The sequence below is a fragment of the Triplophysa rosa genome, linkage group LG1 (assembly GCF_024868665.1).
Source record: "Triplophysa rosa linkage group LG1, Trosa_1v2, whole genome shotgun sequence".
Classification (NCBI taxonomy): Eukaryota; Metazoa; Chordata; class Actinopteri; order Cypriniformes; family Nemacheilidae; genus Triplophysa; species Triplophysa rosa.
Window position 1 is genome coordinate 24,507,535 of NC_079890.1, and position 22,455 is coordinate 24,529,989.

Genomic DNA, 22,455 nt, shown 5'->3' on the forward strand with positions numbered 1-22,455 from the left:
CTTAAATCATCTGTTGATTAACTGCTCATTTCTCATACAGGGCTTTCAGAGGGTTTTCTGAGGTACAAGACGTGAATAAATCATGATGCCTCGTCTAACTCGTGGTTTTGCAGATGTCTCCGAACTGTAATTGAATTTCAAAGCAACCATTTTAACCCAAACAAAATGTTTCGGTTTCAAAAATCGTGGTTTATTTTTCTTACAACATTTCAAAGAAAACCAAACTACATCTAATAACAAACAACCCAAAACATGTTGAGTGATTAATGAATAATTAAAACAGCACAAATATGCACATGAACAGATACAATTTGTGCAGCCATCTGCAGTAATTACATGCTTTTAAAAACAAAGGTCAAGTATGCAGCCGCATTGTTTTTGGTAGTTTGGCAATCAAATTAATCTTTGAAAGGGAAATTAATGTGCATGTACTTTCCCATAACACCATGTAAATGTAAAGAGATTTGCAAATAAATTAACACAATGATCAGAACTTCTGTCAGATATATACAGCTTAAAACAAAACCCTTCAAAATAAAACAATTTCAGTAGCACATAGAGTAATTAAGTTAGGTGTATACATAATGAATAAAAACACAAATGCATCAGTAATCATAATAAAAAACCCACAGTTTTAGTATTGCAAAGACAACCTTCTAGGAATGATTCAGAAAACGAGACACAGGGTTAAATGATTAAAATGTAAACACAGAAGGTAGTGTATGCTGAAACAGAGCATCCCACCTCGTGTTGAGTATGAGCACTGGACATTAATTATGGATGGAGACTTGACATGCTTTAGAATTTGATACTGCTTTGACATTGAATGGCATGTTTATATATAGTGCATACAGACAACAGCTTTGAATTGTCTAGGGGAGTTGTTGGTACTAACTGTTGACAGTTATTGTGGCAGAGTGAAGCAATTTTTACCTTTTTTGGTTGAATACAGCCAAATGGCTAATAAAATCAAAGGCCAACTTTGTTTACAGGCAGAGAAGGGTCTTGCTCTATGTAGCTAAATGTGTCAATTTATGAAACATAGTACACGGGTTTAGTGAAGTGAAAGAGCTTTCACTCACAGTTGCATCCATACACTAAGTACAAATATAATTAAATCCTTCAAAATGCACCAAGTGTATCTCCAAAGCATGGGATGAAATGAGAAGACAAAATTACCGGTTCTATTTCTGCCCACTTGACATTTAGTAATGTTACTTTAATAACACAGAAAAGAACACACTCTCTTAAAGAAACAACATGATTATGCCAAAACAAAATACAAAAAAGTGGCACTGAAAGGTACAAACACTTCTTGTCCATGTGCAAACATCCTTATGGTGTTCACAGAAACAGAGCTCTTCAACAGATCCACAGAAGTACATTATTACAGTTTACTGTCTACAATCCAGTAGAAACTACGTATTACTCTCAAGAAGGATTCCTCTGATTGCAGACATTTTTTAATGCATAAAATTGCTCCAGTGTAGGAAAATAAAAATAAATGATTCAATAAAACATTCAATGAAATGAATTCAGAGCTGATGTTTTCAGTGTTTACCCATGATGCTGTCTATTTTCTCACATGGCATCAAAATGGAAGCGATGCGCCTCTTGTCTCTTCTCCCGATCATCTGCTTTCTGCAAAACAAACAATCAAGAGTTTGCTACACGCTCTGTAACTTTACAATCCTGACAGCAGGCCCAAGAATCCGGGTCTCACGTGTGAACATTGCCAGGGAGTCGAACGCGAACACAATACAATGGCATTTGATTCATTGTGAGAGGACTGGATAGACACAAAGAGAGAGACACAGACAGAGAACTCATTACAGACACAATGGCACACTTTACCACAGCAAAATATACCTCTGTGTGCGATCACAGATAGAGCCAACACCAGACACTTGCTGCCTGAGACTGATAATAACACACACTGCCAACCCTGTTGAGTGAACGTGTGTGTGTGTGTGTGTGCACAGTGATTATCCTGTCTCAGTGACGGAAAAAATGGTGTCTATTCACAGCTTGTATGAGTGACTCACAGATTGGGTCCCTCTGTGAGACACTTGCGAATTGGCTCTCCTGATCTATGAGGGTCACTTGGATGTATTTTTAACTGCACGTGTGTAGTTTCATGCTTAGTAACAGTGAAAAAGCATGTCACTCATTGCCAAAATGGTAAATCAGAACAGATTACATGGTTTAAAAAAAAAATCTCACAAAAAGGCTGAGCGCTGTCAACACCTTTTGTTACCTACTCAAGAGCGACCCAGAGGATATTTATCCCCGAGATATGCTGCATGTTTTATTTGGTGTATGATACAATACTGAGTCATATTGATATCCCCATTTACCAGTGATGACTTTCATTGCCATAATTGCGGGTTATAGCGTAAATTCAGAAGAACTGAGACACATACCTGTGGGCTCATGTGCATTTCCCATCCCGTAACTGTTTTTAGTGAGTCACAGGCAGTCACAGATATATTGATTTCTCTGTTATGAGAGCTTGACTTAAAGGAACAGTACACCCCAAAATAAAAATGTCTTCATTTACTGACTCTCAAGTTGTTCCAAATCTGTATAAATGTCTTTGTTCTGATGAACACAAAGAAAGATATTTGGAAGAATGCTCGTAACCAAACAGTTCTTGGTCACCATCGACTACCATAGTAGGAACAATTGCTTTATAAATTTCTTTGTTCTGCTGAACACAAAAGAAGATATTTTGAAGAATGTAGGAAAGCAAACAGTTCTGAACACTTTTGACTACCAATGTCATTTTTTTCTACTATGGTAATCAATGGTGGGCAAGAACTGTTTGGTTGACTGATTTGGAACAACTCGAGGGTGAGTAAAAGATGACAGAATTTGTTATTTTTGGGTGAACTGTCCCTTTAATCACGCAGTTAGTGACAAAAACATTTCAAGCTCTGGATTATGACATGGCAAGACTCACAGCTGTAGCATATTTGATCATTGTAGTTCTCCTAACTTTGTCCGATCAACTGCCAGCAAAAACATATTTAACTATAACACAGCCACAGTATCAATAGAAAGCTCACTGTGTTCACATTGTGATGATTCTCTTTTTTTATCGGATACTTTGTCATTTTGTACAGTGCTGCATCAATGCAATCTGAAGGCTTTCAGCACACACTAAGATTGACATGTGCTTGCCAACATGTACACCTCAAGGCTGAGATGCACATACATGCCCACAACCCAAGAACCGCTGGAGCCATAGGCGATTTACAGTACATCAATAACCTGACAGGCTGACATTCACATGACCCGCGCGCACCCGCAATCTCCCACGTGGAGGATTAGATGCAGCCGTGTTGACCTGGAGGCATTTTCACACGGACTAGTTCATATCAAAATCATGCTTTCCATAGTGACCTTCAGCTTATTTGATTATAAAAGCCACAGGTTGCCTAGACTATCTTTGTATTGTTATGCAGTTTTGTCTCTATTTCAGTTTATTTATTTAATTATATATTAAACAATAATAAAGCAGACCTGTACGATTCTTGTCATTTTTAATGGGTTGCAAGAGTAATGGCACATCTTTTTTGTTTTACAACCAACCAGACAATAATCTTAAACAAAATAAAATGAATTTTAAATTGTGACAATTGTGCCAATATGCTGTAGCTTTAATAGGCTATTTGGATGGTAGAGATGAAGCAGCAGATTTTGATAAATCCTTTGTAGACATGGCACAGATGCATTTTTTGAACCAAAAACATTTGGACGCAAGGATGCTGCTACATGAGTTGTGTTCCAGCCCCATGCAGACATGTAAATGTTTGAGAACACCTCAGCACCTCCCTACTGTAACTGTTTCTTCACATTGGACATGGAACTGACACTGAAGAGAAGTAATAGACAAAGAAATCTGTCTTTTCTTAATATTGTGGTGCTCTTACAGACATGCAAATGGAAAGGTCCGCAGAGATGGAACAATCCTCTTCCTCTTCAAATGCGGTTTTCACAGGCACTAAAGGTTGCCCTCTCTTATCTGCTAAAGCTACTTCAATTACAAGCTGTCATGGGGGGGCTAAAGCGATGAAGATAGGATGCTGAGAGAGGGCGTGCGAGACAGAAAGAGATAACACACTTTAATTTACAGTACATTTAGGCTATTATCACCATAAGTTATATTTATCAGCCAATGCTTACTGTATCTTCAGAAAGAAAGAAAGGAAGAAAGCAAGAAAGTAACTTGCAATTTTCATGAGGGGTCACATGAGTATGGGAATCATCCTGTGTAACAGGGCTGACATTTTCACAGCTCCACATGTGACTTTCCAACCCATATCTTACATAAAAATCAAAGCATGTTTGGATACATTTGGATTGTGAGAGTCACAAAAACAGAGAGATAATGTGTTACAGCCTGGTAATGCAGCAGCATGTGATATCGGACCTCCTGCCGTCGACACGGCTCGGCAGCATCAGATGCTGTGGAGAATCTGAGCTGTGCAGTTTCTCTCAGACAGGCGAAGGAAACCATATAACAACTGAATAAAAGAGCAGTGCTAATCGTCACCTGAACGTGTGCATCACTCAATGTGTCTTTAAGCAGTCATGAAGACAAAGAGACAAAATATTCCCTCTCTACGCTTACCTTCTCTCTCGCTTTCTTTTTGTCAAATATATAATTGCAGGGCTGAAGAAGAGAGATATGAAGCCGGCATGTTATTTTAATGCAGTGTCAACTCCAATGAAGGTCGTGTAGTGGGAAGCGCTTCCCTGAGCAGAGAGCAATTATGGTTTTCAGCGCGCATAATCAGGCACCCACAGCAGATGGCTTTGAGAGGACGCCAACATCAGAACAGCTCTCCGCTCCTCACACACATGCGCACACGGAGCACAGCCTGGACCGCCGTGAGAGCTCCAAAAGAGATGGACACAACACAATCACATTTATAGTTACATGAACGCGTCTCTCAAATACAGGTGCACCATCCAAACGTGCATCTTGAGCAAATGTGAAGACGCACCTTTCGGTATACACTTGTATCACATTTAAAGGTTCACACTTATAGACTGCACATAAGAAAGCAGAACATGAAAACAGTCACCTTCCCACACACACGGATGCAAACTCACAGGTTTACGCGTGCAAACTCGCACATAACACCCTGGAGGACATGTTGTGTGGGATAATGAGGAACAGATTTGATATGCTGAAAGGACAGAACAAAGCAATTAGCGGCATAGCAGTGTGTGATGAGCAACCTCAGAGAGAGCCCGAGGGCAGGGCCACAAACAGACACGCCCATCTGCTCACATCTTCACCCACATTCTCACAGTGCACACTCAGGTATCTGTGTGAGGTCTAGAATGTGTCTAAGATGCTTGATTAGTAGACTAGTCAACAAATAACTAGTTGATTTATCGACTACAGGATCAACATTTTATTCTTATACACTTTAAATTAAGCGTTGCTGCTTGAATTAGAATTAGCTGAGAGTTTTCATCTCAAGGTGTGTTTCAATGTTTGAAATTACTTTTGTAGATAAAAATACAACATTGTGCCAACATATTCATTTCTTTCATTAGAAAACAAAGTTTATATATATAAAAAAATGAACATAAAGCACCCAAAAAGAGTCCAGCATAAACAGAAATTCCTGAAATGCTCTTTTAAAAGCTTCCTAGGGTTTTAAGATCTCAAAAAGCTGGATGATAAAATGCCAAGTGTTCGATTTTGCGAATTCTAGTCAAAGGGTTGCTACTTTGAAGATGCTAACAGTTCATGTATTTTGGATTCTTTTGGTGACAATATACTGTAATTCCCACAGTTACAGTTGTGTTATTCCATGGTTTTGATGGGTTTACTATTATTCTAAAATGTGGAAAAAAATATTAATAAAGAATGAGTAAGTGATTCCAAACTTTTGCTCGGTAGTGTCCTCTGCTCTGAGGCGATCTTTCTCTGATGACATCCGTTTGGCGACTTGGACCATTAATCCCTCCTTTCTGTTTCACTCGGAAATACTCTTGTTCCAGTCTCAATACTGATGTCAATCAAGATTTTTTGTTTGATGTGGACTAATAACTGTTTTGTTTTATTTTTTTACAAAAAAACGTACGAATTGCATGTAAAGCAATTAGCTTTGTTGCACATTCAAATACACATTCAGACATGTCTTTCACTGTTGGGTTGCATTTTACACGTTTTCTCTTCACCCTCCAGCCCCAACAGGTCAAATATAACCTATCTTTTAAAAACAGACCCCTGAATTCTGATTCATTCTATTCTGACTGTAAACGCCTCCTCAGAAATGTGCATCCAATCAATGTCAAAATAAACTGACTCTAGTCCTACAGGCTATAATTAGAAACCATTAGCCAATCGGTCATTTAAGCAACCCACCAGCTAGTCAATTTGAAAATAGGTCGTTTTGTACAACCCTAGTGAAGTCACAATCATTGGTTGTGTTTCAATCAGCTCAACAGACAGAAGAGAAAGTGAAAGAGTGAGTAAGTGCAATGCTGGACTTAGATCAGAGAAACCTACAGGTGAGTGAGAGGAAAGTTACGGCTGAAAATATAACAAGCAGAGATGAAAAGAATCCAGGATCTCACCTTCTCCTTCCAGTGCAGTATCCCGATGATGACGAGAATAAAGACGCACACGCCAATCAATGCTATCGCAGTCAGTAAGACTATATTACTGGGGGTTAGGTACAGCTTTGCACTCCAACTGCACAGATACGAAACAGGAGAAAGACAGACAATTCAAAAGTTTAGAAACAGCAACACACGCACAGAGCATTATTTTTATGTTCTGTGAACGTCATTCTGAAAAAGAGCAAACCTGCGTTAATACTTAAACAACAGTGACATGTGGAGTTTATTTCGCTTAGGAAAAACTCGTATTAGCCCAGCGTACCTTCACGCTGAAGCTTTAATATGATGCCTCAAAGTACCTGGAAAAGCTAAATATAATCAGTCCTGACGTGCTCACTGACAATCTGAAGCATCAGGACATCAAGATGAGCCGCTTTAGAAAATAATAGACGGAGAGCGAGCGAGAGAGCTCAAACGCTCTACATTTACTGGAGAGAACAGCGCGAGATGCACTTGGTTTATCATTATAAATAGTTTGAAAGAAAAACGGCAGCTGAAGAAGCCGGAGTGGATGGAGTCTCTGGGGAATTGTGGGAAATCGAGTGAGCTGCTCAAATATTTATGCTAAACATTGGCGGACAGCTTCATTAAGATACATTTCGTCGGCCCTGGTAAACACATTAAATATTTATGCCCGAGGAAACACCTTCTCACAGTCCTGGTTAACTCATGTGATGGATGCGAAACTGCTTTTAATTACTTTGACAGGTTCGTCATTATTTGCTTGTCAGTGGTGGATTTGGATCTCTGGTGCTTGGTTGATATTGATAATAAAAGAGGGAACTCTTTGTTCAGTGTACTTGAGAAATCATAAATGATGTCTGTAGTACAGATCTGATATCTGAGTCTGTGTGTGCGGGTGGGAGTACCTGCGAGGGTCATTCTGTGGGTATGGTATTACAATGAGCTGGGAGTTGGGAATGATAGCGGTCCACTCCTGTTTCCTCATGTCCTACAAGAGAAAACAAGAGAGTAAATAACTGATATGGAAAGAGAGAGACAGCGAGAGCGAAAATAACAATATAACAATCAATGTTATGGATATTACAGCACATTCCATTTCAGAAGCTATCCTTTGGCAAATACAGTATGTACTATAAATGATCTACTGTCTCTTTGAAAGACCAAGGATTTGCAAGAGATTGTATTTTTGTGTAATTGGACAGTATTGAACCCCGTCTTAAGGAGGAGAGGGCATGTTTAATACACGCCCATCTACAGCTATTACTTGCATAATGGCTGATACACTATATCAACATCAATAGTCATCCAGTTTGGCATACAATAACAGTGTTTAAAGGGATAGTTCACCCAAAATGAAAATTCTGTCATAATTTACTCATCCTCTTGTCATTCCAAACCTGTATGACTTGCTTTCTTTAGCAGAAGACAAAACAAGATATTTTGAAGAATGTTGGTAACCAAACAACACTGGACCCCATTGACTTCCATTGTATGGACACAAAACCACTTGTTTACTTTGAGAAATTTCTCAACATATCATCTTGTGCGTTCCATATACAGGTTTTAAACAAGATGAGGGTAAATAAATGATCACAGCATTTTTGACTGAACCATCCCTTAAACTAAGCTTTTGCAAGTTAGAGAGGGAACTAGGCTTCAGGTACAGCTATTGCCGAACGTTAAACAAAAAGTAAATCTGCTGTGCTATTACTCGAAGCGATCAAGACAGACGAATCTAGAGAATTCAGCATCACTTTAAAGTGCAGATGGGTGGGTGGAGGAGCCATCTGAAGGCAGGTGATCAAAGCTACACTAATACAAGTTTTAAAAATATCTATAAAGATCCGTTGCTGTGGCTCGGCTACCCTGCTTACCTCAAACTGTCTGCAACCCAATCGAATCCCTCAACCGCTAACCCTGTTTGATTCCACGTATGATGTCTACTTCAAATGATGTATCTCTCTAATGCCAATTTGTTAAATATTTACTCGAGAAACTAATAAAAATTAAGCCGTAACGAAATTAAAGAACTGGCCTGGCAGAAATGAGCATTCCACTTGCAGTAAATTTCATGGTTTTTAGTGCATCCTGCTGATAATAAGCCCGCAAACACGAAGCAGCATCAATAGTTGTCTATTCCCCCAGCTGTTTGCAAAGAAGTTCATTAGAGGAGAGGAAGTCTCTGGGAGGTTTAATGTATTATGAAGACGCTACCTCTATCAATTACAAAGGTAATTTTCCCTCTTCAACTTGTTTCTCGACAGCAATTAGTAGAAAACGTGAAATCTGTCTTTTGGAGGGAATCCTCCAGGGGTACAGATTTTAATTTCCGACAACACATTTATCATAACGCTACGAAAGCAGTATGGGCGCACACACAAGTTCAGTAAAAGAAGCGTGTGGGGTCTTGCTCTGCTGTGGTTATTTTAAGCAAGTGTCTTTAGTGAGTGTGGATGAGGCTTGCAAATGAAACGGATGTGGTGGTATTTGGTCCCCATGCGGGAGTTAAGCCTCTGCCTACTGCTGAGGTCAACCGTGGGCACAGGCCGTGAGAGGAAGTTCTGTCACAGTCAGAGACCCTCTACTGCTGTTTTGAGATCAGCTCAGGGACCCACGTGTTTAGCCATTGCGATTATGCAATGCAAACTTGATGGGCCTTTTTAAAATATAGAATAACAACTACGGCTGTCACAATATCAGGTTTTCGTTACAAGATTATCGTGCTGATAATGATATCGCAATATCTATTCAAATTAAACGTAAAGCTGTTAGTGAAATTCATCTTCAATTGTGTTTATTTTGTGTTCTCTCTTTGTTGGCCAATGAACCATACTTAAAATACAAGTGTATATGGACTCAAAGAGAGAGTTTGCAACCATTTTTAGCTCTTAGGGTAAAATGTTAAATGGGTGCAAAACCGCCACCTCGCGCCGCATCCAGTGTGGACAAAATGTAAACTACAATGGGTTTTATTGTCTTTTGTCGTGTCGCGGCGTGTCCAAGTGGCATTATTTATATTATCCTGATGTGTAGTATTAACACTATACCAATAAAATACCAATAATGTTACTGTCAATACTATTATATTGCACTTGACTTCACTAAAGAAAATAGCAAACTTAATGATAAATGTCTAATTTATTGTAATTTTTCTTATTGCAGAACTGATGATACAATGCAACTTTTTTGACAGTCAAAATACCGTTTACGTTTCAAGCATAAAGTCACCATGAAATGAAAAATGTTATTCTAATTTTTATTGCTTATGAATGATAAATGATGTACCTGTGCAGGTCATTCTTTTTTTATTCAATACACCAAAGATATTAATATTAGCAATATACTTCAATGCCGTTACAATGAATGGCGAGGATTGCAACGCTAAATATGGCCGCTCTAGCATAGGAAATCCCACCTTCCAGTAAAATGAGCCAATCGTCAAATTAATAAAGACTGACGATTCTCTGTGCGCAGGCGCAGTAGAAGAGACGACCTCGAAAAAGGTGATTTTTATCGCAATTAAAGCTTATCAAACCAAAGTTATGATACAGTTCATGTTTATTGATCAGAAATATGCTGTATAATTGTGATTTTTGCCAGCGATTTTAGAAATATCTGCCTTGCCCCATTCAAGTAGATAAGACTGTGTACTTTCTATGATGTAAATAGGTGCCCAGTGGCGTTGCAAACATGGCCGCCGAGTGGCACGACTTCCGTAAACGACTTTGGTTACACTCACATATATATCACTCTTCTGAAGAAAACACCATTGCAACTTCCATTTCATGCTGACTTTAAATAATGTCAAATAAAAATATTGAATATCTGTGTGTGGTGAAATTATACTGTGTTATATCCCTTCATCTATGCAATGTGTTTTCCTGAACATTCTTTTGACTTGACAACCAGAGTAGTACTGAAGCACTTAAAGATTAGAGATACAAAACTGAGAAAACTGAAGAGCTTTTCCATCTACACATGAGTTCAGAGCCCAAACCTCAGCTACTGTATCAGTATGAGTATGCTGTACAGAAACATTCATCTGTGTCACAAAAACAACCACATATGCAGAGCCTTTGTTAGAAAACACTCTGACAAAATCTTCTGCTCTCATTCCCCCTTGTTTTTATAGGGTACAAAAAGACAACACTGCAAATTGCTGTACTGTATGTGAGCTTTGCCCATCCACAAGATCTGTAAACGTGTGTATGTATGAGCGTGTATCTGTGCGTGAATATATGTGTTGGTAAATCAAATCTGCAATTCTAATCGCTGTTTGATAAAGACCTCTGTTTAGCTCACTGACAGCAGAGGAAGTCGACGTCTTACATTTCAATGAGCAACACTGGAGAAATTTTAGAGGAAGTGGTGGGTAGGAGAGAGTCTGTGGGACATTTCAATTGCAATTTTTCAACTACAAACAGATGAAGGCAAAATGATGGAAAAACAAACAACAACAATAATAATTTCTTCCAAACTTCTTTTTTTTTGGAAATTAAATGACCTTGATGTTGCTAGTTAATCTACAGAAGGTGCAAAAGCTGATGTGGATGCCTATAATCAGCTGTTAATCAGGCGTATATACAGCATGTTAGAAACAAGTTTTTTTTCTCCTCTCAGACACAGTAAGAGTGAGCAGGTAGAAATGAACCAGGCCATCTGCATGCTCTTCCCCTCCTGGGGCTTGTCTGCTCATGATTCCCACCTCCCTCCCTCCATATGCTGTGAGTGTGTGAGCATGTGTGAGAATGTATGTCTGTACCTTCACTCCAAGGGGCCGGGGGATGCCCACAAACAGGTGATCCAGGAAGTTGGCACTGCGCCCCAGACCCAGCACTGTGTAGGGCAGCTGGAGAGAGAGATGAGCCGACTGGCTGAGCTGCCCGGCTGCAGACAGAGAGAGAGAGAGAGAGAGAGAGAGAGAGAGTGGAGATAATAAGATTGAGGGTGGAGGAGTAAAAGGTAAGTGGGTGAACGGCAAAGTGTGAGGGAAAAGTAGAAGTATGGAGAAAATAGGAACAGTACATGAACAGGTGCGAGAGGAGGAGGAGTAGATGGAGGAGAAGGGAACAGAACAAAGACTTGCCATTAGTGTTATTCATAAACAAGCCTTAAAGTTACATCAACTTTTTGAAATGACTTGTGAAGCCAATTTGATTGTACTTAATGGAACAGTTCACCCAAAAATGAAAATTCTGGCATCATTTACTCACCCTCAAGTTGTTCCAAATCTTAACTTCTTTGTTCTGATGAACAGAGAGAAAGATATTTGGAAGAATGCTTGTAACCAAACATTTCTTGGCCTCCATTGATTGACTAAGAAAAATTGCTTTATCATTTTCTTTGATTTGTTGAACAAAAATGAAGATATTTTGAAGAATGTTGGAAAGCAAACAGTTCTGGGCCACTTTTGACTACCATTGTAATAGTCAATGGTGTCCAAGAACTGTTTGGTTATAAGCATAATTCCAAATATCTTTTTATATTTATACAGATTTGGAACAACTCGAGGGCGAGTAAATGATGACAGAATTTTAATTTTTGGGTGAACTGTCCTTTTAAAAACTTAAGGCAGCAATATTTTTTTCTAGATCAAATGGTCCAAAATGTGAAAAAAAACACGATTTTTCAGGCAAAAGTTTAAAGATAGAAGTTTAAAGATAGAAGTAACAAGGATTTATAAGTACACGCCCTTACAGAAAAGACACATGAATTTCACATGTTTTTCACATGTGATCACATGTATACAACATGTGTTTAACATGTGCAAAAAACACGTGTGATCACATGTGAAATGTGTGTTTTTGGAACATTTTGGTGTGAATTCCCACGTGAAACCCATGGGATAACATGTTAAAAACCCATGGGATGACATGTGCAACATGTGGTGACGTGAAGAACATGTGATCACATGTGGAGACAGGTCGCATATGTTATCCCATGGGTTTTTACATGTTATCCCACGGGTTTCACGTGGGAATTCACATGGAATTCACACCAAAATGTTCCAAAAACACACATTTCACATGTGATCACATGTGTTTTTTGCACATGTGAATTTCGTGTGTCTTTTCTGTATGGGCGGGGCCAAGTAAATGATGCTGTGGTTTGGTAGAAGTCCATCTGTGCTGGATAAAACTAAAGCTATGCCTGAGGTCTTATAGGTGTCAGAGTTTACAACACAAGGATACTTGAAATCAATCCGAACTAACAGTTGGTCCACTTTATGTGTCCTGTTGAAACACACTCCATCTAGGGAACAGTCAGTTTGTAAGAGATGCCAGGACTGCCTTAATCAGGAACAATGAGATGTGCGTAAGCTAATTTCCCATTATAGCAAAGAGGAAAGAGAGATTGAGAGAGAGAGAGAGAGAGTGGACTGTGTGCTTATAACGTTTATATTGGCACATATTAGCGGTACTGAAATTCTGGATGTGATTTGTGAATCCATTAGGCCAAATGATGAAAAATGTACAAAGAGTGAATTTCTCTGTCCAGGAAAGAACTCCTTGGATAAAACAAGACCAGTTCAGTCCTGCTCCTTTGAACAATGCCAATATTACTGAAGGTTATGAATGATCCAAAGAAGTCATTTGCGTCAATACTAATACTCTCTCTCTCTCTGTGTATGATGGTCAGTGTGCTTCTTGACCAAATGTCCAACTCTTGTAAGATGCCAGTGTTACACTAGGTTTGCCCAAAGTGAATATAATGAATCAGTGCAAAAATGAGGTACGTGTCAAAGTATCAGATCTATACTTTCCGCCTTGTTGTTTACACAGGACCAAATATACTTAACTAGCGTTCATAATCCTTGTCCTATGGTTCAGTGGTGTATAGGTCCTCAGAACCAGGATGCTTTCATTTCATTTGTTAACAAGTATTTAACTATTTTAAGAAAATGTGAGCTTGATAGCATTTTAGTTTTTGCTGTGGTATCATATTTTCAAGAAAATAAAATTATCAAGAAAAACTGAGATGTCACTGATATTGCCTGCTGAGATGTTGATATTGTGGTTTCATAATCTTCTGTAGAATATTGGTTCTTCTTAGTTCAGTGCACTGCAATCCATCAAATGTTGAAGCTCATAAAGACATAACTTTCACTGCGTTCTTCACTGAACAACACTACTCAACTGAAGAAAAATCAATTTAGCCACATTACTCTGTGCTTTGTGTATTTGTAAACAGATACAAACAGTCTCTTGCGATAGTGTAAGAATGTTTGGCTAGAGCCTGGTTTGGTCGACCAAAACACCAAAACAACAATGTGTGCAGGGTGATATGTTGCCCACCCAAACCTTCGCTTGGGACACAAAGAGGATTGAGCCAAATACATGCAGAGGTGCGATACAAGCTAGAGCTGTGGCTCCTCCTACACGCACACCCACTCACACACTCACTCAACTACACTCCCTACAAGTGTAAGGGCACTCATTCTCTCAAAATCTACAGCGGTACTACCATTTAGGTAGAGTATGCACTCTGATGCACTCTTATGCAGAGAGAGAGAGGGAGGGAGGGAGAGAGAGAGAGAGAGAGAGAGAGAGAGAGAGAGAGAGAGAGAGAGACAGAGAATCTCTTAAATCTAACAGGCAGGTGGAAAGCATTTTTGAGAGCGATTGAGAAAAAGGATAAATGGCTGACCAGTGTACCTGTCTCTAACTTCACAAATACTAGCTATCCGCAATACACACTTCATAAATAGACTGCAAAATATACAATACATTGCATTAGAAGCAATGAGACTCTGTCATCCACACACACACACAGTCATCCTAAACCCAACAGCCCAGATCATCTCCCCAAGCAAACCTGTGTGTTAAATGATCTTGGGTCTAGCGTCGCTATAGAAACCATTTGTTGCCCTCTCGATTGGGCGCTTGTGGAGCGATAAAAGGAACAAATGGTGGCGATGCTGCCTGGGCCTGAGGGATTAGAGAGGTTACAGAGAAACAGCCGCTTGCTGAGCCACAGAGTCAAAATGGCGGCCTGATCCAGACACTGATTTGTGTGTAGCGACACGTGTCTGCTCTGAGGGAGATAAGTAGAGGCTACCAGAGAGCCCCAGCAGCATTTCCCATCTTATCACGCCACCGTCCCGCAAAACAGCAGAGTGAAAACATGGCCACTTAAACCAGAATGAAATAACGGGCATGGGGGATGGAAGATAAACAATTTGAACTAAATGACATGAAATGATTAAATATTTACAAACAATCTTTTGTACTTGCTTTCTGAATTTTCCCCAAAATTTCAGTCACTCTCTAAGCAAAGTTTGGATACTCCGTTTTAGGTCCCAATTGCAATTTTGACAAAACTGTAAAAGTATCCTAGGTCCCGAGGGGGAAGAAATATAGATTTTCAGAATAATTTTTAAATATAATTTTTCCCACACAAATTTCGCAGCAAAAACATCTGACTTGGTGCTAACAGGCCTTCGCTTGATTCTTAAGTCAAATGTGTTGTTTACAGATAATCTCACCATGGAGCCTTTAGAAGCTTCTTGACCTCAAAACACAAAAATGACCATATTCCAAAACGACCAAACAGCCATCAGAGACTCTGCAGGCACAATTGTGCAAAAAATATTCCATTAAAGCAGCAAAGCTTTAAACAATGTCTGAAGAGTCAAAATTATAATCAGTTTTAATAAAAACACCCATAACCGGCCAATAAAATCCAAACTCACCTAAACCAAAGTGACATACAGAGCCCTGAAAGCCCTAAATTACCAAAAGATAACACCTAGGGCCAGATTTACTAACAGCTTAACGGCAACGCAAACACCTCTTTTGGCATAAAAAAACGAATGTCTGTATTTACTATGGACACGCAGTGAAAATGCAGCTGTTTTTGCTATTGACCTTATTGCATATGCAAACTTTATGGGAGGAGAGTATTTAAATGAATCACGCAACAAGATTTACTAAGGTTTACGCTCATCATTGTACTGCTATTTGCAGCTTTATTTAACGCCCCAAAAAGCATGTCTTAAACTCTGCGCTAATTTGCGCCGCTCTTAGTAGATTGCGTTGGTCATTATGGGAATGAGATATTGAACCTGTGTTTTTCTATGTTTTTTGTTAGTCAATCAACCGCAGAAATTTCCACTCCCATTTGCACTTTTTTGACATTTGAAACAGCATGTTTAGTAAATCTGCATAGCCACAATGTAATTGCATGAACAACACACTAAAGAACATCACTTCACATTAGACAAAAGTTTGCAAATTGGAAATTACAAAATTGGAAAAACAAAACAAAACAAAACAAAACAAAACAATATACTAATTTAGAATTTTCTAAAGTAAAATATATATATAATTTGATGAGCTACGCTAAAAGTTGTTGTGATAAATCTGATATGTAAATTAAATGCTTTTATGAAACACAAATTAAATGAGCTGCATTAAATTATGTTGTAAAAAGCCAATATACGCACTCTTGGGACTTATAACTTTGGTACACACTCTTGTACATAATAATCTTCTAGACCTCTCACTGTATATTTGTATTGATTACAGTAATGATTACAAATGCCTGGCCAACATATAACCTACTTTATTGCACCAATAATGCTGCTCTGAATCTTCCGTCTTGTAACAGCTAAAGAGAGAGAGAGAGAGAGAGAGACAGCAATGTAATTATAGAAGAAAGACCTGCATCAGGTCAAACCTCTCACTTTCTTCTTTCTTCTGCGACTGTATGCATGTATGCAATAAAAATAATGGACTAACTTCAAGTTGTCCTGTAGCAGAAACAAGGTTTTCAGATCAATTAAGGAGAAAACAGCTTCAAAAGGAAGGTCATTATCAGTATAGTTCTCCAGAGCCTTTGCTCTTCGTGGGGAGAAAGCAGATGATACGGTATGTGTGATGATGAGTGTAAACGCACTCGCTTTGTGATTTTGATGGATTGGAGTGAGACACGGAGACAGAGGGCGAAGTAACACCAGCCGAGATGGAAAAAAACCTTCCGTTGCGCTGTCACCATGACGATCGACGACGTAATAAAGACATATGTACTCGGAGTCAGGACGAGTGTGTCTGCTCATATTTTAAGCTGAGTGATTAAAAAGAAAGTGATTTCCGCTCACAGGACAGGATAGATGGTTAGAGAAAGATGGAGGGAGAGAGGATAATCCGGCGGGCTTGTGTACGTGTGAGGGTCTCTATTCGCTGTGGTGGAGATCTGAGATTTGGGGATTCAGAGAGGAACAAAAGCAGTGATCGATACTAATCGCACTTCTCACTCTTGCGGCTGGGCTCAACTACACTTCACTTTACAGCCTATATGTGCCAGGGCCAATGAGGAGGAACAGAGACAAAACAGTTACAGGTATTAGACTTTAAACGTGCATCAGATTGAAACTGCGTATAAAACCGGATGCTTTTCCAAGCATGATGGATAAGAGCCCACCCACATGGAACCTGCACCTGCACAGCTTCACAGAAAACTTTTCAGATTTCCACACTGTACTTCTCTTCATTAAATTTCACACCACCTCCTCTAGCCCTTGGACATTTGTTTATGAAATTTTTGGGATAATATAACTGTGCTTTCGGCTACCAATAAGACTGTCGAGATCTGTTTACCATATTTAATCATTTTAAATCCATTCACCAGGAATCTGCAGATATTCTTCCCAAAATCAATACAGGAAATGCTAAACAATCAGCAGATTCTTTCCGGGTTTGGATACGGCCGGATATGCAGAGGACATTTAAGAATTTGTCTCTGCGTATCCCTCACTCTGAAGATTCATTATATGCCACATTCATTTGGCTAATTAATGAGAACAGGCCTGAGCTCCATATCGATCTGGATCTTCTCTTCGTCCCCATCAGTCCCTGCTCTGCATCCTCTCATGTTTGCTTCCGTACTTCACCCTTGCCTGCTCATATTCTCTTTGGTTATTTACACTTCTCATTCATTAGCCTTGCACCGCAAGGGTCAGTCCAATTAAACAAGCATGAAAACAGCACTCTGAAGTACCATATTATCTTGAGATGTGATTTAAGAGGCTTCCCCACACATACATACACAGATTTACCTTCAGGCAACATACAACACGCATAAAAGAAAAGAAAGAGGAGTATTGAGTATGACATTTTTAAACACAGAACATTTTTGGCTAGTTGGATTTGTATTTTTTGTATAATTTTGTATTCAAATGTTTTATTTTGTGATGGTATTTACAGACAAATTAATTCTTAAAGGAACAGTTTATCCTAGAATGACATTTTTGCCATAATTTACTCATCCTCATGCCATCCTAGTTGTGAACACATTTGGAGCAATAGTAATGAAATCCTGGCTGTTCCTGGCTTTGTAATGCAAGTGAATAGAGACCAAGTGACCCATTCCAAAAAATGCATATATCCATCATAAAAGTAATCCACGCAGCTCCAGGGTTACATGTCAAGGGTAATACATGCCTCATGACGCGAAATTATACATTTGTGAGCAAAAAATAGATGAGCGATAAAAATGTTGAGCTTATGTATTCATGTTTGGATATGAACAAGAATATCACTGTTCTAACTTAAAATGGCCGCGCCCAGGCTCAACAAATCTTAAACCTATAGTTTTTGCTCACGAATGTATCATTTTGTGTCATGAAACATGTATTAACCCTGGACATTTAACCTTGGAGTTGTATGTATTACTTTTATGACGGATATATGCGCTTTTTGGAGCTTCAAAAACTGGGTCTCAATTCAGTGCCATTACCAAGCTGGGAAGAGATATTATTCAATGTTATTATTCAATATACCTCCAATTGTGATCCACTAAAAGTCATAAAAAACTTAAAGCCATATACACCCGTGACGGCTTGAGGGTCCAAATGAACTCTTTAAGGGATAGTACACCCAAAAATGAAAATTCTATTATTATTTACTCACTATCTTGTTATTACAATACAAACAACGGCAGCACCCATTCAGTTGCCTTGGTTTTGTGCCCATACAATAGAAGTGAATGGCTACGGCCGTTGTTCGATTACCCACATTCTTCAAAATATCTTCTTCTGTGTTCTGCAGAAGAAAGAAAGTCATACAGGTTTGAAATGACAAGAGGGTGAGTAAATGATGAAAGAATTTTCATCTTTGGGTGAACTTTCACTTTAATTGGTCTTAAGAGTATTGCTCATGGAACTGTAGGTTCTATTTAAATTAGGCAGATTGAGTACATAATTTAACAAACAGATTTAACAGCGAGTTATTATAGTAAATATTCCATTTACTTGAAAATAGGGCTGCAACTAACGATTATTTTAATTGTCGACTAATCTAACGATTATTTTTCGATCAGTCGACTAATCTAACGATTATTATTTTTTATTAATCTAATAAAGATTTTTTGGATTACTTTATTAATCCTTTGGCAAATTTTGCAAATAAACAATAAATTCTAGTATTTTCTTACATTATAAAGCAAATCATACTTTTTACTCCACTACATTTTATAAATAAATATTGTTTTAACATTTTAATCCGTGTTTACATTAAAATCACCATCTTCTTTTAATTAAGTAGTTTTAAAAAAATACCGATTTTTTATTGCACTTATGCTTTTTGTTGTCCTTATGTTGTTCCAATTGCTTCCATTGTTTCCCTCATCTGTAGGTCGCTTTGGATAAAAGCGTCTGCTAAATGACTAAATGTAAAAACATTAAAAAATGTGTATAAGAAATACTAGAGCATGATATATGCTCTTTATTTTTTTCCTCCAAGTAATATCCGACTCTATTTTCAGTCTCATAATGTAATTGAGTAAAAGTAAAATACTACTATCTGTCTCTGTTTATTGTACAAAACTATCACCGTATAAAAGACTCTAATGCAGAGTGGCGTTAAGGCGAGCCCGAGCACCCGGAACTCAGAATGATGCGCTTAATGCATTCGCTTCGTTATTTACAGTTATGCGCATCCCGGACGCACAATGATCCGCTTAAAGCACCTACTCCTTCTGAAGTCCCGGGGATCATTTTGCTCCCCGAAGTAAATAATAGTTAGAACACACGAGAAGAGATGATATGTTACATGTTTAACACATAGTGCGTTGCATCAATCCGACAGTATACAGTTAAATCAGAGGTTTAAAAAGAGTTATTTCGTATGAAGACGCAACATATTCAGACCGCTTATAAGCTAAGCTATACTCAGCGAGTAACGTTAACGCACAGTCTCTAGCACAATACATTTTAAACAAAACCATAGACTATCATCTTGTCATTATGAAGAATAATGAAAACATTGGAACATGTTGGAAAGAGTAGCGTCTTGACCGTCACCGTACACACGCATGCTGACTAGAGATTGACAGACAGCACCAGCGGAGGTCAGAGTTTCTTCATTATGCTATATGGGTTTATTCCTCGCATAAAGCTATCGAATGACATAAAAAGTGCATTGGAGGTTACATGATAGTAAGTCCTTTTTGAAGCTTAAGAGTAATTTAAGCAGGGTCACAATCTGCAAAGGTTCACATACACTAACTTACACTAGTACAATAGCGTTAATGTAAATCATTCATGTAAAGCGTAGTTACATTACAAAAAAGTAAATTACAAAAAAGTAATTTATTATGAAAGTCTACATCTACGTGCCCCTCTCCGTCCGTTTGTGATTGCGTGTCCATGCTGTGATGATCGCATTCTGGGGGTAATGTTAGGGGGAATTCCTCCGTCCATTCACTAACTTACTGCGTCCGAGGCTCTCGATCGCTGTTTGTCGGGTGTATTATACTTTCTCTTGTTCTGCTGATTAAATTACACACGCCCGGGAACAGAAACTGCTATTACAGCAGATAAACGTAAATAATACGAAGCGTATTTTAGTAGTCGACGTATTAGACGACGTCGACGCGTCGTTGCAGCCCTACTTGAAAACCACAATCATTTTCAGTTGCTTTAAACTGCTTTAAGCCTAATACATGAATAAATGTTGCCGTAACTGCATCTGTAGTTACTTACTTTGTCCTCAGTTGCTTTGACCTTAAACAAAGAGAGAGTGAACGAGTGCAGACAGCAGCAGAAATACCACAGTCTCCTTGTCCTGAGCTCCAGTCTAAATGTGCAATAAGTCTTGCTGTGCTGTGTCTCATTATTGGCCAATGAGAGCCCGGGAGAATAAGAGCCTCAGCAGATCCCTAATACAACCTGCCCGCTCTCCAATCCCCACATAACATACACCCCATTACTGTCCTTCAGCTGACCCCAGACACCCGACACAATCTCTCCAATTACAGCAGGACATTGATCACAGAGCTGTAGTTAGAAGTTCAGCTCTGGAGCACGCAGGGACGATGGGGCCGCGGTGTCACTAAAGGGCTAAAAGTTTCTGCGCTGAAACGGCGATTGCTTTTATTTATCTGTTCCTCTGTGTTTTCTGTGTGAGTGTTAACTACTCACTGTCCCCCCATGAACTCTATCCACCTGCAATGCTTTATGTGAGCTTTCGTGTGAAGATCAAGCAACAGACCAATATAGACAGGTTGAGCAGGCAGATAGCCAGACAGAATTTCATATTCTGATATATTTTGATCATTTATATTCGGCTTCCAGAGCAGTGGTAGAAAAGAGAAACAAAAACAATCAAGAACAACATACCCACTGTGATATTTTCAATTCAGACCGCCATCTCTAAATATGTCATTTAACCCAGACACAGTTGGACACGGAAGTGACAGTGACATTTCTTTCAATGCCAAACATTTTCAATTAACCTTTATGCTGTGCCTGCTTTTAAAGATGTCATTTATGATTATTGCTTTATAGACGAAGACGAGAGAGAGAGAGAGAGAGAGAGAGAGAGAGAGAGAGAGAGAGAGAGAGAGAGAGAGAGAGAGAGAGAGATTGTGAGAGAGTGGGCGAGAGAGAGAGAGAGAGAGAGAGAGAGAGAGAGAGAGAGAGAGAGAGAGAGAATGGGAATCGAGAGATATTTAAGATAACAGAAACCTCTGACTAGTGAAGGATTATGCAATAAATGTAGAGAATGGATTATCATTTCTTTAGACAGATCTCTGTCTCTTTAGACAGACTAGTGTGGAAAGTCTGGTAAAAGCATAACGTAATTCATCTTAAAAAAAAATCTTTCTACAAGCATGCAGCACGGAAGCTCCCCAAAACTATTATTTCCAGTTATCTGCAGATAATTTTTGTCCTTTTAGCCACTCAGTCATTTATCTTTGAAATAGCTCTGTCACAACCTGTTCTCTGCTGGGAAAATGTCCAACTCTTCAGTACAGTCTCCGCCTCACACACACACCCTCACACAGGACTACACAAAAGATACGGACATCAGACATCACGTATGATAATAAGTCGCAAAGCACAGGACAAAACCAAAACCTTCCTTCTGTTTATGTAACGTCTCTGCTGAGAGCTCAAGGTCAGTCATGCATTTCAAAAAAGACTTTGAAAGAACGTTGTGTTTTTACGCTGTTAATCTTATCTGCGTAAGAAAGGTGGAACAGGGTCATTCGTACCTCCGTCTCTGATCTTGAATGTGGTCGATCAGAATCGTTGAGGCCACTCACATACAATATAAACACCAAGCATTGAGGAAACAAAACATCTTACAAACAACTCTCAAAAACCGGTCATACTGATGTGTACTTATCTCTAGTATAGGTCAGTTTGATGCTGTGGGAATATTTTTCAGATAAAAGTATGATTTAAATATCAATATAATCAATAAGTGTTTTCTTTCATTAAATCATTAAGCTGTGTGATTTTGTCATGTGCTTGCTATCTTACTCAGTAAAATAGTTACTGTGGCAAATGGGGGTTGGAGCCATAAATTATCTAGATCAACACACACACACACACACAAC

The 22,455-nt window shown here is 38.8% G+C and overlaps 1 protein-coding gene across 1 annotated transcript in view; it reads right to left on the minus strand.

Annotated features, from left to right (window-relative positions):
• Positions 1-174: 174 nt before the first annotated feature.
• The window catches only part of itfg1 (integrin alpha FG-GAP repeat containing 1), a 143,752-nt gene continuing 121,471 nt past the window's right edge, over positions 175-22,455 (minus strand). The window contains exons 15-18 of the mRNA XM_057346366.1: positions 11,375-11,499; positions 7,518-7,600; positions 6,604-6,721; positions 175-1,641 (exon numbers count right to left, since the gene is read on the minus strand). Of these exons, the coding sequence (XP_057202349.1) occupies positions 1,582-1,641; positions 6,604-6,721; positions 7,518-7,600; positions 11,375-11,499 (386 nt within the window). The 3' untranslated portion in view covers positions 175-1,581. The remainder of the gene's footprint in view (positions 1,642-6,603; positions 6,722-7,517; positions 7,601-11,374; positions 11,500-22,455) is intronic.